Genomic DNA, 18,083 nt, shown 5'->3' with positions numbered 1-18,083 from the left:
GGGGTGTACCCACCCCAGGGCAGGGACCCATTGCTCCCTGCCCTTTACCTACCTGTAACACCCCTAACTGTAGTATTTAGGGGCACCCTGAACCTTCCTCCCTCGGATTCCAGAATCCGAAAAAGCAAAGAAGAGCAAGAAGAAAGAAGACCTGCTGTGCAGATGCTAAGAAGAGGAAGACACCAACTGCTTTGGCCCCAGCCCTACCAACCTGTCGACCCTCAAACCTGCTCCTGTTAAATCCCGGCACCTCTTGTGGCCAGCAACCTCACAAACCCCGGAGGACCTGGCTACCTTGTGACTTTGAGCATATGGGACTCCCATGAGCAGTGGCTCTGCTCATAGCAAGTTTCTAACTCCTGGCATCAGCCCGGAACCGCGAACACTGCACACACTGCACCCGCCAAGCCTGGCCTGTGCCGGGATGGACAAAGAAACCAAGGACGTCCCCCCGGCGACTGTGACCCCGAATCCGGAACCCAAGGACTCACCTCGACACTCCTGACGACGCCTGCAGCCTCAGAACCAGGGACCCCCCCCAACCGCGATCAACAGAGGGAAAGATTTCCCCGACATCAAAAGGCACCCCTGCACCCGGCGCCCTGCGGCCCCCTATGCCCGACTCCTGGGTACCTACCTATCCTCCAACTACCCAACTTACCTCTCGAAGTGGTGGTGGCACCTGAAGAATCTTCGTCCCTGAGCTTGCAGCCTTTGTTCGCCCTGGAGCTTTCCCATTGAAATCCATTGAGCGCCCAAAGGCTCAAAAGCACCCTGCACCCAGCCGCCCGAGTGGCCCTGGCAGTGAAACTTCTACTCCTACCTACTTCCCCATTTGCCCTGAGCAAGTGACCAGGAGCCCAGCTCCCACAGCTGCGTGGCCTGCTAGTAAGCAGCCACCAACCAAGGCTCCCCTGCTTCCCATAGGATAACATTGGGCCTAACTCACTCTGCACCCGGCCGCACCCTTGCCGCTGAGGGTGTAACCGCTGTACCAACCTGACCCTGGGAGACCCCCGAGTCTGTGCCCAGAACCTTAACTCTGCCAGTCGAGTACTTACCCAAAAGCCGATAACCCAATTTTCTTCCATAGGAAATCATTGACTGTTTTTCTGTGAAATTTCTTCTAAGTGTCGATTTTTGCAAACTACAAATATTCTTTAAAAATCGTACCAACGGTGAAAATGTAATTACTTACCTGTTTTAGATAGAGGTCCCAGTACTGAGCCTAGGAGCCCAGCCCTGGATTACAAAAGTAACAAGAACATACTTTACCCGTAACTTGAATTCTCTCCCATAGGGTATCATTGACTGTTTTTCTATGAAATTTCTTTTAAGTGTCAACTTTAAAATAGCAAAATATTGCCTAAAAATCACAACAGTAACTAAGACTAATTTACTCACTTGTTTACAAGAACTATCCCAGGGCTGAATCTAGGATCCAGTCCTGGAGTTAGAAAAGTAATCCTGAAAGTAATCTATTGCAAATAACTTAAAACTCCAATTGAGCACAATGTATTATTGTGTTTGAAATTGTGTTGCATATTGCAACAACCTGTAACTATTACCTACAAAAGTCAATTGCATATTGCTAAAGTATTTAACTAAAGCATCTCATTCTGAGAAAGTATATTTTAATACCTATTGTTGGTTCTAAAATAAAACAACCATATATTTTTATATAAACCATTGGCCTAGAGTTCAGTTCTTGAGTGTGTGAGACCATTTGCTGACTGAGTGTGTACAACAAATGCTTTACACTGTCCTTTGATACTGCCTTACTGCTCGACCAAGCAACCACTTTAGAGAGTAAGGTTATATCCAACTTTAACCTCTGGGGACTGTGGACTCTGTACACACTGTACCTATTTTGGAACAGTATATACAGAGCCACTTTCTCACAGAGGCTATATACCTGTGCATCAGTATGTTTTCCAGAGTACTATCCTGCTAATATTTGCATGTACCCAAAGCACTAGAAGGGCATTGGTGAAGGGTTAGTAGCACTTTATAAAACACCTAAAAAATATATTTAAATTTACAAGTACCCTTTGTGTTGAGCAGACCAAAAGCCTTTAGATAAGGAGCCTCAAGTAATGGGGTGGGGGGGGGGGGGGGGGGGAGAGGTAAGCTAGGTTGGTTCTGGGGTTGTAATGTTTCTATGATGTGAAGAAGACATTCTCTTTCTTTGTTCTAAAAAAAAATGTGGGTGAACTAAAAAAAGGATCACAAGTGGGCGAAGCAGTCTGTCAATCCACAGAAGATTGCATGATGTAAACATGGCTTTCTTCTTAATCACCAATCGTAAAGATGCTGGCTACATGATCTTCACTCTGACAAGATACATGGGATAAAAACTGGAAAGTGTATTCAGGTTAAGATAGAAAACTATCCGTTCTCTGTCCTCCTTTACTTTTCATATTGTCATGCCTTCTCCACTGCAAAGCAACAACTATAACACTTTAAATCACACATTACAACAGTGGTGCTAATAAAATCAAATAACCTAAAAATAAAATTAAGAGCTATTTTCAGGTGACGTTAACATAGGAATTGCAACTAGACAGTTATTCAACTTAACAATGCAAAATACTACATATACTTTCAGATGAGAAAATAGAAGCATTAGCAGAGTGTGATTTTCTCAACCTAACGGCATATCTGCCTCAGGGCAAAACAAAATAGCTGTGCTTGAACCAATAAAAAATACACCCTCAAAGCAACATAACTCATAAGTCTAATAGAGGGGTCAATAAAGATATTTTCTGGCATTCTTCTGCACCTGCTTCAAGTAATCAAAATCACAGGAGACCTCTACAGTGAGAGCTCATACTTGATCTTTCATCCGTGCCTTCCTTGGTAGCGGGACTGTGCATTCTGCATCTCTTGCAATATTACTGCTTAGCCTTTCTTCAACTTTGCTGTTTTCTTTGAATGCTGCTTCCACTTTTCCAGAAGACGGAGCTGGGGAACTGCATGCCGAATCAGCAGGGCGGGGAGATGTGTTTTCCACTCTACTAGTACTGCAAGCGATGGAGTCCTCTTCATCCTCCTCCTTCTCATCCTCATCATCACTTGACAACACAACTAAAATGAAAATATTGGACACTTAAGGCAACAGAAACTAAGGATTACTTTTAAAGAACTCTAATATGGCCACCCCTCAAAAGAATGAAAAATTAGGATAAATTTTGTGATGCAGATTGTTATACAAACCCGTGCTGCAGCTTGAAAAACCTGTAAAGAATATCTTGAATGCAATTTTATTTTAAACAGTTCTAAACAGTTCTACATAGCTGCTCTCCCATAGAAACCTCGACAAGCTTCACCATAATTTTGCAAGTACTATCCAACTGGAGTTGCACTCTCTATCTACAGCTGAATATATGGGAGTCAATATATGGGAGTCAATATTGGCAGAGTTAGATCTTGCAAACCAGAGGATGAATTCAATAAATGCAAGCAGCATTATAGGGAAGTAGGATCTGCTTCTTATGGTTACCCCCACTTTTTGCTAAAATGTGATACTGTTTTTGACCAGTCTGACTGGGATCCTGCTAATCAGGACCCCAGTCTATCTGCTTTCTCCCTAAACTGTAATGTTATGTACTTTGGTACACTCTAGATTGGATACTGGGGTACCCTGGTCAGTCCCTAGTATATGGTACCCATGTACCCAGGGCATAGGTACCATGGATGCCTCCCATGGGCTGAAGCATGTATTATGCCACCCATGAGAGGCCATACAAAATGGAACTACAGGCCTGCCATTGCAGCCTGTGTAAGCTGGTGCATGCATTACTTACTTAAGATATAGGTTTCCTATATCGAAGGGTCACTACACTTAAAATCTATAAGTCACCCAAATAGCAGGTCTTAACAATCTTGAAGGCAGGGTGCTTCGTTCTAAGTGAGAGGGTGCCACTGTATGAGCAGGACACCCCTGTAGCCTACGGAGTCCATTCTACCGGGTTGTTAGTGAAACAGCCATTTACGACATATAGAGTGGCAAAATGCAACCACGTGATGACCAACTCTAAAACGGCAGAAAGTAACCCTATCGTGTTTTGTGTCAAACATTGTGGAATCCTAACCCACACTGTGGGAGGTACGATTCCACCCCTCAGAAGCGAGCTTCGTTGGGTCCTTGGTGTTCCCGGTACCAGCCTTCTGGTCCCAGGCAGCAAGAAATGGTTGCTCCGACCAGAGACACATTCCTGCCCTCCTGCTGCTGAGCCAAGCCTGAGCAGGGGAAGGCAGAACAATAGGCATCCTGTCACAGGGAGGTGTGACCACCTCCCAGACAGAATTTAGTGTATTAGGGCTGGGTGGGTGCGCTTGCCAGTGACCGAATGTCTGCATGAGGGGCACATTTTGTGTCCCTTTGCATTGTCCAGTTAAAACCAGTCCTGGGAACCATTGGCTCCTGCTCTGACACGAAACTGGACAAAGGACATTGGAGTAACCTCCCCACTGTCCAGACCCTCCACTGGGAGTGTTCCCTGAATCTTTACAACCCTCTCCCGTGGGTAAAAAAGGGCGTCCCAGGCTGTAGGACCCTAGATTTGATGTGGACAAGATTTTGATCAAGACACCAATGACCTTCAACCATCTGGATACTCTGGACTTCGTTTGGGCCCGACCTCGTATCTCACTCCGTCCAAAGCATCGTCTGTGCCCGTGCACCATGCAGGCTCCGTGCAGGACCGGAGGAGCATCAAGGACAAACAAAGATATCTCCCTTGCAGTGAAGGAGTCACTGCCCTGCATATGCAGGCACCACATCACGACTGACCGGGCTGCTGATTCTGAGCTCCTATGGATTCTGAAGGCTCCAGCAACACAGGAGGTGGGTTTCTACGTCCCTTGAGGTCCAAGCTGCCCTCTCACCAAGTTTGAGGACAGAATCCCTCGTGGGGGCTGCAATACCCGTACCCCTGTGCACAGCGTTCATTTTCAGTAGCATATGCTTGTTGGCGTTTCCCAAACAAGTGCATTGGGCTCAGAGTAGCCCCAATCTCTGGCACCATTTCCTACCAAGAACTCCAGCCTCCTCACACTGAGTGCTCCGTTGGCTGCTGTTTTGTGAAATCGCTCGAGGTCCTTCCGCAACTCTTGTGCCTCCGGCCTTTGAGTCCACTTGAAGGTCCTCTTCGCTTTCTAGGCTCCCCTGATTGCTCCAGGCCTGCCCTGACTCCCCTTGCTTTGGTGAGTCTGCTGGACCTTGGTGGTCTGAACCGTAACCTTCTTTGACCTTCTGCGTGGGTTGCCGTTGCCAAGGCTTGTTGGCGCTCCCGCCAGACACCGACCCCTCAGCACTCTACATCCTTCGTGGGACAGCTCGTATCCAGCTCCTGGTCGTCCTCGACGTCTCCTGATCCCCGTGGCTGCAGAGTCAAGAACCCCCTCAATGCACATGAAGCACCCGACATTTGTGGGCATTCGTCTACCGAGCCCCTGGTCATTCCTCAGTGACACAGACACTGTCCCCTCTGCTTTCAGGTATCCTTCAACAAGAATCCGCCTTTGGGTTCCAAATGACACTTTTCTCCCTTCCAGCAGTAGCTCTTCTTCGAAGTCCTCCATTGAGATCGACGGTGGTTTCTGACTCCACTTCAGAACTATGCACCCGGCTTCCCTGCGATAGGTAACTCTGGTACTACGGTATCCACGGGTGGGGTGGCTCTCCAACCTCCTAACTTCCACTGGGTTTCTTTTAAGTCCATTGGAAAGGGTCCTTAAATTGTAAAAATTCAAGCGCGGCTTTCCCATAGAATTGTACGGAGCACGCTGTCATGTTCCACGCTGCACCCGTCCTCCGTGGGGTCCCTACTTACTCACCTAGGGTGGTTCTTTGGAGTCCCAGCAATTCTACAACATCTAGACTGTCTTGACTGGAGTCGTGGTTCTTACCACTATTTTAGTATATGGTCTGGTCTCCCCCTGGAGCCCACTGTGTATTAGTGCTATTTACTATTGTTTCTGTGCTACAGTATTCTGTGCTTTGTGAGTATCTTCGTGTAGAAGATACTGTGTCCTATTAGAGAGTGTTCTATTAATACCTACATATTTTTATAACTACTGTGTGGTTCTCCTTTCATTTAACCAATACTATAAGGTTGCATTCTGGTAAAACAAGCTGCTTACCATTCCTTCAAGACTAAGCCTGAAGGCTGCTCTCCACAGCTACCACTTGGATAGCTTTCTAAGGCTATCTTTGACCTCTTAAATCACCATAAGGGTTGTTTGGACTGGTGCAAGGTGCCCATTTCAATTAGTGGACAGCATATACTGGGCAACTTCTCACAAGCACGTAAATCACTTAGGTATGAACAATGCATACAAAGTTATCAACTGCTTTATGTGCTTAACCTCGGAGGCCTCAGTCCGAAGGCCTAATCCGGAGCTACTGCCTATTATAGAGATTAAAAATTGCAACATAAAGGCCAAGAATCCTCAATGCTGCAAGGAGTACATCTTTCCTGTGGCCTCTTTCGCATTTAAAGCCAAATATATTAAATGTATAAGAGTTCTGTTACGAAATGCTAACCTCTGGGGTCCGAAAGGATCTGTTTTGCTCCTTTGATCTTATTTATGAATCACTTTTGAAAGCCTAGCTTTTCATTGGACTTAGTGGTCTCGGACATGCAAAACTAGGATGAAACAACACTTATTTTGAGATATAGGGTCCAAAAGATTTTTATGAACTGCTCAAGTACCACCAATTGTTGCTCAGAAACTGGACCTTCCTTAATGATTTAAGATTTTTGCAAGGGGGAAATGGTGTAAATAGAGCAACTACAACTGGGGTGGGGGAGTCTGGTTATGGTGGATTGAGATATTTCAGTCTCAAACCCAGACTGAATGACCTTGGCATTTTTAGCAACTAACACAGGGAAACAACCTCAGGCTGGAACAGCACTCTGCCTTCAGTATATCAGCAGGGATCGATCTTAATGGACACTGCGAAGTAGTTCTGCCTCCACCTCACTAGTGCAGCCTTTTTGCCGTCAGGAAAATCCTCATGAAAAAGCATTGGATGCCCAATGTCGAATTTGCACCCTGAACCCAGCCGCCCCTGTGCCGCTAGTGGTGTATGTTTGGTGTTGCTTTGTGGCTCCTCCTGTGCTAGTGCTAACCCCTAAAGCTTGGCCCCTGCAACTGATTTACTTACCTGCAAGCAGTGTGGCTCCCTGCACCCCCTGTCTCCATTAGACAGCATTGGGTCAAACTCCGATTTCGACCTCTGCACCCGGCTGTTCTTGTGCCGCTGATGGTGCAGTTTGGATACCTACCTGACCCCTGGCCCTTACTGACTTTTGGCTCAGAAGACAGAAATTGTAAGTTCCATACTCACCTGTTTAACCGCAATATTGTTTTCCCCATAGGATAACACTGGGCAGTGTGAAAACATTTTTAAGTGTCAATTTTTGAAAGTAAAAAGTATTTTTAATTAAAAACTTACTTATCTTTTTACGAAGACCTGGGTTTTAAAATATTTTTTAAATTGGTCTGGATCTCTTTCTTGAGTCGTGTCTCTTTTATTAGTCATGTGTGTGCAATAAGTGTCTTACACTCCTCGGTGTTAGGCCTAAGGTGCTTGCCCACATTACCACTAAAAGAGCACTTTTGGTTTAGCATTGAGCCTTGTACACATTCAGGGAACCCCAGGACTCTGTGCAGGGTATTACCACCTAGTGATGATAATATATACAGAGCCAGCTACCTACACAGACCCAAACACTAGATGGATGAATAATGCACAGCATGTGAATCCAGAAAATAATTCACGCTGCAAATGGTATGTTTCCAATTTATTTTTCATCTGTTTTTAATTATATGAAAGGAGACATATCCAGTTAAATTTGCCTCATTGCTTCGATAGTCAAAGCATTTCCAAAGAGTTAACACCTGCTAAGACGGAGCATTCGCAACGGCTCTCAGCCACTCTATCTTCGTCTCATTGAGCTTGTTTAAACCATCTGCAGTGGGGAAGTACCACATATGGAGAGGAGAGTAATCCATGTGCAGTACATAACACAGCTTGTGGTGTGACAGGTGCTCATTGTGTAATACAACTTTGCCAGTTTGCACTGCCAGGTACCACATATGTGTTTCTTCCAAGCACCGTCAATGTACTGCTGAGTATCAGTTTGCAGAGCATTCCCTAGGCAGTGCCAAATAGGCCATGTTCAGTACTGAGCGTTGTGTGTGTCGTTCTGAGTTCCTCATTTTAAGTGTCAAACACCCCATGTGTGAAGCACAGGCTTGATGTAGTGTGTACCACCCCTTTGAGGAGTGCAGACCTGAATGACGGGTAGTGTTAAGATCTCTATGGTGTAATTCATACGTGTGTTTTGTCCAGTGGAGTCTATTTGCAGTGCTTAGCTCGCGGCACTTAGAAAATCATGCACTCTCTGCAGCTGCAAATCATGTGTGCATTGCTCTGTACCTAATTTTTAATGCCCACTCATACCAAGTGGCATGAAAATTCTTCCAAGTCTATTACGGAGTACCTTCTGTGTAGTAGTGCAGTTGCCAGCACCTCCTGTGGAAAGCTCTGTCACCTCATGTGGATTCAGAAGTGCACTGCAGTGACTAATGTCCATTACTCTATGTTAAAAGGCTATAAAACGCATGTCTTTCCAAAAAAGAAAAAAAAAGATCAAGTGGATCAGATGAGGAATTAAGTTTTGTTGGCTTGCATGTTACAAGTCTGAATCCAGACAAGGCCAACATAGCTTTGTTGTTAGGAGGTCACGAAATAGAGCAGTAGTAAATTGGTTGATAGAATCAAGTCTTATTTGCATTTCATAGTAACAGCAAAACTAGAGTGTTGAGAAAGAAGTTAAAACAAAACATTAAATGCCAATAACTGTAAACAAAACTTACTTGGATCACTCATTTCAGGTCTTACTCCCCTCAGTTTTATAGTTCTTGCAGTTTTATGTGCTACATCAGCAAGTCCAACTTTTCCATTTGTTGGCAACAAGTTTCGGCCAAGTTCACGATTTAACCAGATGTCAGGAGAAACATTTGTTGTAAAATCAGCACCATAAAAGTTTTTTGTGTTTAATCCTATACTAATTGACTTGTGCATTGGTGAATGTTGATGAATGGCCGGCCGTGGCAGTGGTCCAGCTAACTCACTCAGTGACATAGCGTGCCTGGAGTGTCTTTGTAAATCAGCAGAACATTGACATTTGCTTTGACTGTCATTCTCCTTTCCACAATTTGGACAAAGCGTTGAACGTGGAGATTGCTCGGAAGTCTACAAAGGAAAAGGAAAGGGCTATAAATACAATTAAATATATGCACAGTTTTTGAGTTTCAGAAGAGCTGAGCATTAGTTTCGGCCTTGCAAGTTGCAGTATTGTTTGCTCAACTGTTAATCAAAAGCATGGTAATAACTGTATTATTCAATATTTACAACACAAATCGTAAAAGAACAAAAGAGGTACTTGAGGAGCTGCTCTGCAACCAACAAAAGGTTTAACAAACTCACTAGAATATGGTGTAATGTGAGGGGACTGCCATACAGGTGGAGGTGAGGCGAGGCATTCAAACGTCGGAGTTTACACAAGCGTGGGATTCCATTTCACACAACCCTCTCCAGATGGATAGCGCTGGAAGACTCCAGACAACCCCAAGGAACGAGGAGGAGGACTCAAACCAAACGTACTCCCCCAAGTCACAACACACACCTGTATACCCGACCCCAAACCACATGGTCACCACCACTATTTCCCCAACTACGCTTCTTTAACTAATACCCCTATCCAGCAGGTGGCTTTGTTTTAAGATACCATATAATTTCTTGTAGTTTTGCAGCTTGAAGAATTTTCTGGATTCACATGCTGTGCAATATTCCGCCATCTAGTGATGTGGTCCCGAATTGATGAATTGGTGGTCTTTTCTTTTCTGTGGGCGTCAACATACTAACATTTGGTGTCCTCCTGTGACGTCGAAGTGCTTCCTCCGGAAGCTCCCACCTTTAGTCGCCGTCTTCGGGTTTCTTTTCTTTGTCCTCCTTCCCATTTGCTCCTCTTTCTTGGTGGGGGAGGGTGGGTTCGCTAGTGAATCCAGAAAATTATTCAAGCTGCAAAATACACAGACAGGTAAGAAACTATACGTTTTGCAGTGGGAATCTTTTCTGGATTCACATGCTGTGCATAGATTTTGTAGCGGTTTGTTAAGTCTTGTGGTGGCTGGGTGGAAGATGAGCATTGGTTTGTGAATAAATGTTGCAAGACCCTTTGTCCTATTTGTGCTTCTTTATTCATTTGAATGACCACACCGTAGTGTTTTGTGAACGTGTGCACAGAAGACAATGTTGCTGCCATGCAAATGTCTTGAATTGGAGTATTGGCTATAAAGGCGTTTGTTGCCCCTTTCTTTCTTGCTGAGTGAGCTCGTGGAGCTCTTTGTAATGTTTGTCCTGCTTGTTTGTGGCACAATTGTATGGCTTGTGCAATCCATCTTGCAATTGTGTTCTTGGTTACTGGCCTTCCTAGAAAACGGTTAAACGATGCAAAGAGTTGCTTTGTCTTCCAGTAATTCTTTGTTTTTTCAGTGTAATACAGGACTGCTCTTCTAGCGTCAAGAGTGTATACTGCCCTTTCCGCTAGTGTCTTCGGGTTTTGGAAGAAACTTGGCATTTGTATGGATTGGTTTATGTGGAATCGTGATACCACCTTTGGCATGAAGTGTGGATCTGTTCTTATGATGATTCTGTCAATATGTATTTGGAATTAGGGTTCCTGTAGTGTTAGTGCCTGTAACTCACTAACTGTGAGTGATGTTATTGCTACTACGAAAGCTGTCTTCAGTGTGAGCATCTGTGTTGTTGTCTTGTGTAGTGGCCCAAATGGAGCTTTCATCAGCTGAGCGAGAACTATATTTAGGTTACCTGTGGGTGTGGGCACTATTTTTGGTGGTGCGATTCTTTTTGCCCCTTTTAGGAGCCTTTTGACCACGTGGAAGGGGGGGGGGGGGGGGGGGGGAGAAGCTCTTCCCAGTGTGTCCTCTTGTATAGGCTACAATTGTTGCTAAGTGAATCTTCAATGATGTGTAGGTTAGTTTACTATGTAGTAAATGACTTAAGTACTTCTGAACTGTCTTTTCTTTTGGGATTTTTTGTGGAAAAACGTTCTTTGAGGCACCATAGAGAGTATCCCTTCCATTTAGCCGGGTAACAGTTCCTCGTGGTCGGCTTTCTTGCTTCTCGTAGGACTGTCATTGAAATATCTGGTAGTTTTAGGTGTGCAAATTCTATGTCTTCAGTAGCCATACTGCAAGGCTCAGGCTCTCGGATTCTGGGTGAAGTACTTTTCCTTTCCTTTTTGAATTGTTAGTAAGCCTGGTCTTTTTGGCAGTTTGGAATAGATCCTTGAGATATCTCCATTATCTCCGAGAACCATGCCAGTCTTTCCCATTGTGGGGCAATGAGAATCATTGTCATGTGGCTGATTATGCATTTGTTGATCACCCTGTGGAGTAGTGGTATGGGGGGGGGGGAAGTGTAAGCAAGTATTCCTGACCAGTCTATTCATAGCGCATTCCCAAGGGACTGATTGCAAGGTTGCCTGGATGCGGAGCATTGGCATTTTGCATTGAGGGGTGTTGCAAATAGGTCAACTTTTGGAGATCCCCATTTGTGAAAGATCTTGATGAGTTCTGTTTGATTCAATTCCCACTCGTGGGATGAGGATGCTTGTCTGCCCAGCCTGTCTGCTTCTACATTGTCCTTTCTTGGCAGGTGTATTTCTATTAAGTTTATGTTCCTTGGGATTGCCCACATCCACATGTGCCGAGTCGACAGTGTCAATGATTGCGTTCCTACTTGCTTATTTATATAAAACATGGTGGATGTGTTGTCCGTTTGTATTACAGCTGTCCTTCCGTAGAGCTGTTTCTGAAAGGCTTTGAAGGCTAGGAACACTGTTTTTACCTCCAGGATATCGATGTTCTGCAGAGTAGCCAGCTGTGTCCACAATCCCCTTACTATGAGGTTGTTCATGCGCGCTCCCCATTCTATCTGTGAAGCATCTGTCGTTATGGTCACTGTCGGAGTAGGCTGTGTGAAGAGTCTCCCTTGTGATATGTAGGTTTTGTTCCAAAATGCTATTTCCTGCTGTATTGTTTGTGTGACAACCACTAGAACTTCCCAACTACCTGTTGCTTGTGACCATTGTGCTAGAAGCCATTCCTGGAATGGTCTCATGTGTAGGCGAATGTTTGGAATCAAGTGAATGCATGAAGCCATCATTCCTATTAGCTTTCCCACGGTCTTCAAGGTCAGAGCTTGCCCTTCTGGTATAGCGTTTTTTCCTTCAGTAGGGTGTTATTCTTTTTTCGATTGGGAATACCTGCCCCAATATTGCATCTATCTTTGCTCCTAAGAACAGATTTCCTTGTTCTGGCTCTGGGGAAGATTTAGCCCAGTGAATGGAAAACCCGAGCTGAACTAGTGTCGCTATTACTTGCTGTTTATATTGTTTGCAGTCTCTGTACGAGCTTGCTCTTACTAACCAGTCGTCTAGGTACGAGTATACATGGATTCCTTGCCTTCTTAGGTGAACGGCAACTGCTGCTAGGCACTTTGTGAACACTCTTGGTGCCGACTTCAGACCGAATGCTAGCACTTTGAATTGGTAATGTGTCTCGTTGACAACAAATCTTAATAACCTTTTGTGTTTGTTGTTCATGGGGATGTGTAAATAGGCATCCATTAAGTCTATGGTTGCCATGTAGTCTCCTTTTTGCAATTGAGGAATCACCTCATGCAGAGTTGTCATCTTGAACCTTTTGAGTCTTTATGAATTTGTTGAGAAATCTGAGATCTAATATAGGACACAGTCTTCAGTCTATTTTTGGAATTAGGAACTATGTGGAGTAAATTCCCTCGTTTCTTTCCTTGTATGGTACGTGTTCCATAGCTTCTTTCGCTTGTAGTTCTTGTAACTCTTGGAGTAGCTGAGTTACTTGTTTTTTTTTAATGTACCTTCCTTTTTAGGCTTTTGTTTGGAGGTGGTTTGATCAGTTCTATACAGTGACCGTACTGTATTATATTTAAGATTCATTTGTCTGAAGTGATCTCTCTCCATTTGTGGAGGAAGTACTTTAATCTTCCTCCTACTGGTGTAGCATGTTGGAGGAACTGTTTGTTTGATGTCGTTGTCCTATTTCAGGCACACTCTGTGATGTTTGAGTGTGTGTATTGTTTGGAATGCACTCACTTTGTTGTTGTGGGCGCTCCCCCTCTCTGCGGAAGGCCTCTTCCATGGGGGCGTCCTTGAAAGGACTGTCTTCCTTGCTGGTATTGCCAAATTTGTTGTTGTTGCCCTTGGTTTATCCCTTGGTATCCTTGCTGATATGACCGATGCAAGGTTGTAGGGGGATGGTTACCCCTGCCCACTGGTCTCCTTGAGGGGGTGCCTCTACGCATACCACCTCTGAATTGCAGAGCGCTCCTAGATCTTGCTGTCTAGTTTTTTTTGGTTCAGCGTGTTGTCCACTGCACTTCCACACTGCTGTTCCCCATTGAACAGTGCGTTCAGTATATTGTTCTGCACCTCTAGTTTGATCCGGTCTCATGCATATCTTCTTTCGGTGATGCTGATCATCGTCTGTCTACTTGATGTTTCTGCGGGATCTAGGGCAGATTTTAAGCATGTATTCGCTATATTCTTCCCTTCCTCTACCAAGTGGCTTGCTCTCTTTTGGAATTGTTCCGGTAGGTTCTTTAGTAGCTCCCCTACCTCCTCTCAGTGTTGGTATGCATGTCTGTTCAGCAATGCATTAGAATTTGACATGCGCCATTGATTTTCCGCACTTCTCTCGACCTTTCTCCCCATAAGGTCCAACCTCTTGCTTTCTTTGTCTGGTGGTAGACCAGTAGTGGTTGGTACATTAGCCCTTTTCCTGGCCGTGGCTGTTATGATGGAGTCAGCTGCCACTGAACCCTTGATCTAAATAGGGTCCATGGAGGAGTGTTGGTATTTTTTTTCTCCTCTAGGTGTGACTGCCCTGCATGTGGCAGGCTCCTTAATGCCTCTTTTCCCCGATCCAGCAGCATAGGAAGGAACTAGTTCCTTGATTGTGAAGGCATTAAAGTCTCAAGCAGAAAACATGATTGTGGTTTTTCTTGCTCTAGTTGTACTTCATAGGTATCTGCTGCCTTCTTCATGACTTGGTTGTATATACCAATGTCGGCTGGTGGTGAAAGCCTAGAAGAAAATGTATCGACAGCTTCTTCTGGAAGTCGGTGTCGAGGTATTGCCATTGTAGCTCTTGAACCTCGGAAGTTTCTGAGCCCAAGTAAGTCTGTTCCTCCTCTTCTTCTTCCTTGAAAAAGAATTCTTCTTCTTGCTCCTCGAGCGTTTCGGATGTCATTGGAGATTCTAACTCCTCAACGCTCTTTTCTATTTCTGTTGGAGTTTACGGCGATATCTTGAATTGCTTCAAGCTTTCATCGAGCTCTTTCTTTCTTTGCAGAATACTCGCCATTTCAGCTTCTAGCCTCTTCTCAAACTCTGACGCATGTGTTTCATCGTCGAGACTTTCTGCCTTTCTCTCCGCGGTCGACAGCGCCTTCACCACTGTCGAGGCATGTTTTGACCTCTCTTGTTTCAACGTCAAGCTTCCTTTCCTTGATCGTTTCGACATCTTGGATTTTCGAGGGTCTTTGCCGTTACAGAGTCCTTGTCTAAGGATCCTATGGAGTGTTTGTCTCTGGACGCAGTTGCCGACGTTGAGTGCTTCAACGCGGAGGCTCCCTTCAAGGCCTTTGAGTCCGCCTTTCGGGGACTAGTCTAGTTTTTTCGAGGTCAACGGTTCTCTTATGTCTCTTGAAGTCTTCTTTCAAAATCTACGACTTGGATGTCCATGTTAGCGTCGCCCTCTGGACCTTGGGCAACATTGTCCTCTTCCTCACTGGAGAGGCCCAGGTCTTGTAGCGATGGTACTGTGCCCTGCCCCTGCATGTTGTAGTTGGCTTTTCTCTGTCTCTCCCCTACCCTCAAAGTTTTGGGGGTGAAAGCAGAACATGCAGTGCAATTTTCACTTCGGTGATCCAATGGTAAGCAAAGGTTGCAGACAGGATGTTGGTCCTTCTGGGCATACTTGTGGTGACAATTTTGGCAAAACTTGAATGGTGTCTTTTCCATCACCGTGCACAGTGAGCCCCCTGTATGCGCATTGTCCAGTCACCGGCGAGGTTGTTGTTTTCACCTTGAGGCGCTCTCTGGCACCTTAATTCAAAGTCCGGTACGTCGAATTATCGTACTGTATGTACTCTAAGATTATTCTTTAATTTTCGTAGATTCTTCTCTCCAAATTTCAGGAGCTCCTTCCGTATCGATCCAGACCCAATGGCGGAAAAAATAATCTGAAGATGGCGACCAAAGGTGGGAGCTTCCAAAGGAAGTATGTCGACGTCACGGAGGACACCAAATGGTGGTATGTCGATGCCCACAAAGAAAAAAAAGAAAACAAGACAAATACAACAATTCCAGACCCAACCACTAAATGGCGGAATAATGCACAGCATTTGAATCCAGAAAAGATTCACGCTGCAAAAAGTTATATTTTGTGCTTGAGTATTGGTTTTCAGGTTCACATATGGACCCCTGCCACCTACGCCCCCTTTCACAATATGATTGTACTGGAACTACCATCAACTCATTATGTGTTCCTCCAATTGTTGGGAACCTGTCCAATCTTTCATCATACGTACTTCCAGATCGCATGCTGCATTAATGAAAGTGGGACTACGGGGCTGAAAATACTGATTGTAACTGCCTTTCTACCTACAAATATCAACATTTCTCGCTAAAAAAAAAAAAAGTATGGGCCAAATGTTTTCTGGATGATTGGTTTAAAAGAACCGACCTGCTCAATGTGAGTTTTAAAATTTGCTGGTGGCTTTTTTTGGGGTTTTTTAAGCGGCACAAAGTGAGTTTGGTGCATCATAGTAATAATTTTAGGTGACACTTCGGACTTCAATCCAAATCAGATTTGTGTTCCAGTTAGCTCTAAGGGCATTAACTTGTTCCATTTAGAGGCTAAATACTAACTTGCATTCCTTGGTCTGAACCAAGAGTTATTCAATTTGTTTCTTTTGATAATCCACAGAGGGCAATGCAGTAGACCAACTGGGGCCTGCCAGCTTTTCGTTCAGTTGTGATGGGATATAGATTCATGCTAAATGTGAAGTTGACAGACTTCAGAGTCATTCTCAAAGCTACAGAAATCCGTAAGATTATAATAAGAAATATGAAGAACAACTGGCAGTCATAAATGGTGCTTTGCAAAGTTGCAAATTTGCAGAGCAATTTCTGCAAATGTATTCTTTAAGGATAGGACCTCGCGAACTACGTAAAAACTAAAATCAAAAGTAAACATCTAAAGACACTATGTCACATAATGTTACTCTTGGTGGTTCTGATGACTAGGCAGTATCTGAATGCAAGAAAGTGCCCCTTTTTGCATGGTTGCCCCCCACACTTTTTGCCTGATGTTGATGCTCTTTGACTAAGTGTGCCCTGGGTTCCTGTCAACCAGGTAGCCAGGGTCTATGTTCTTTACCTAAAACAGCACAGTGTACCCCCAAATTGGCACCTCTCTGGCCACATTCAAGTCCCTTGTAAAAGGTACCCTAGGTACCAAGGGCCCTGTGATCAGAGAAGGCCTCTAAGGGCTGCAGCACTTATTGTGCCACCCTTGGAGGTCCTGTACCTTAACACACACACACACAAACTGCCATTGCAGGCTGTGTGTTTTGGTTGCAGTGAAAAGTGATGAGTCGACATGGCATACATCCCTGTGGGCCATGCCTACAACCCACTGCATATGGCATAGGTTAGCTACCCCTCTAGCTGGGTGCTCTATGCCACTGGTGAGGGTACGGGTGCATGAGCCCTGTACCCCTACAGTGTCTAAGTCTATTCTTAGAACTGTAAGTGCAGTAAAGCCATAAGAGTTTATGGTCTGGAAGTTTATCATTACAAACTCCACAGCACCATAATGGCTTTACTGAAATCTGGGAAGCTTGGTATCAAACTTCTCAGCACATTAAACTCACACTGATGGCAGTGTGGGGTTTAATGAAAAATGTACTCAGAGGGCATCTTAGAGATGCCCCCTGAAAAACGACCTAACTCTAGTGTCCTGGCTGACTGGCTGCTCGCCAGCTACCACCGCCAGACATGTTTCTGGACCCCTGGGTCGAGAGCTTTCCGCTCTTGGGGTCAGGAAACAAAGCTCATCCTGGGCAGAGGTGCCCAGCCTCCTCCCTCAGGATGGGCAGGGTCCACGAAGGGGAAGCTTCAAAGGCTTGCCGCCTTTGTGAGCTGACTCAGCCATTTGCTGCTCCCAGCAACTGGCACGACCGGTTTTGACCCCCACTTTGGGTGGGAGAATTGGCAGGAAAACCAAGATAGGAGTGGAGGGGTGCCCACCTTTGCCAACCCCACCCCTCAGGTGGGGGGAGGCGAGGTGAAGCACAACACTCAGTCCCCGCCATCTTGAAGGTGGAGGCACCCAGCCAACCAGAGTGCATTTGTGCCCCCCTCCTACTGGAGGATGACATATTAGGGTGTGTACCCACCCCAAGGAAGGGACCCTTTGGTCCCCAACCTGTACCTACCTGAAACACCCCTAAATCTAGTATTTAGGGGCAACCCCAAACCTTGGCTCCTCAGACAAGAAGAGAGAAGCAGAAGAAGAGCCGTGCTGAAAGAAGAAGAGGGGGACACCAACTGACTTGGCCTCAACCCTATCGGCCTGACCCGACCTCGACCTGCTCCAGTGGAATCCCGGCGTGTACTTGCAGCCAGCAGCCCCCCAGAACCCGGTAGGACCTGCCCTGCCTTCACTGAAAAGACTGTCTCCTGTGAACACTGGATTTGCTCTTCAACAGACTCTGCCTCCGGCCAAATCCGATGCCCACGGCCAGAGTTCAAGTGTCCCAACACCACAAGGAGGTCTCTCCGGTGATCCTGCCCTGGAATCTGGTGATCCCTGGCCTAGCTCAAGTCTCCCGACACCTCTTGCAGCCCCTTTCTGGAGGATCCCCCTCCCCC

General features: G+C 45.4%; 1 protein-coding gene across 2 annotated transcripts in view; it reads right to left on the bottom strand.

Annotated features, from left to right (window-relative positions):
• SENP6 (SUMO specific peptidase 6) overlaps positions 1-18,083 on the bottom strand; it is a 755,486-nt gene that overhangs the window by 387,227 nt on the left and 350,176 nt on the right. For both annotated transcript variants that reach the window (XM_085610971.1, XM_085610972.1), the window contains 2 exons: positions 8,893-9,271; positions 2,834-3,087 (listed from right to left, as the gene is read on the bottom strand). In XM_085610971.1, coding sequence (XP_085467097.1) covers positions 2,834-3,087; positions 8,893-9,271 — 633 coding nt within the window. The remainder of the gene's footprint in view (positions 1-2,833; positions 3,088-8,892; positions 9,272-18,083) is intronic.

The sequence above is a fragment of the Triturus cristatus genome, chromosome 6 (genome assembly GCF_964204655.1).
Source record: "Triturus cristatus chromosome 6, aTriCri1.1, whole genome shotgun sequence".
NCBI classification, from domain to species: domain Eukaryota; kingdom Metazoa; phylum Chordata; class Amphibia; order Caudata; family Salamandridae; genus Triturus; species Triturus cristatus.
The sequence above is the reverse complement of the archived record's forward strand: the minus strand, read 5'-3'. Positions and strand labels throughout refer to the sequence as shown.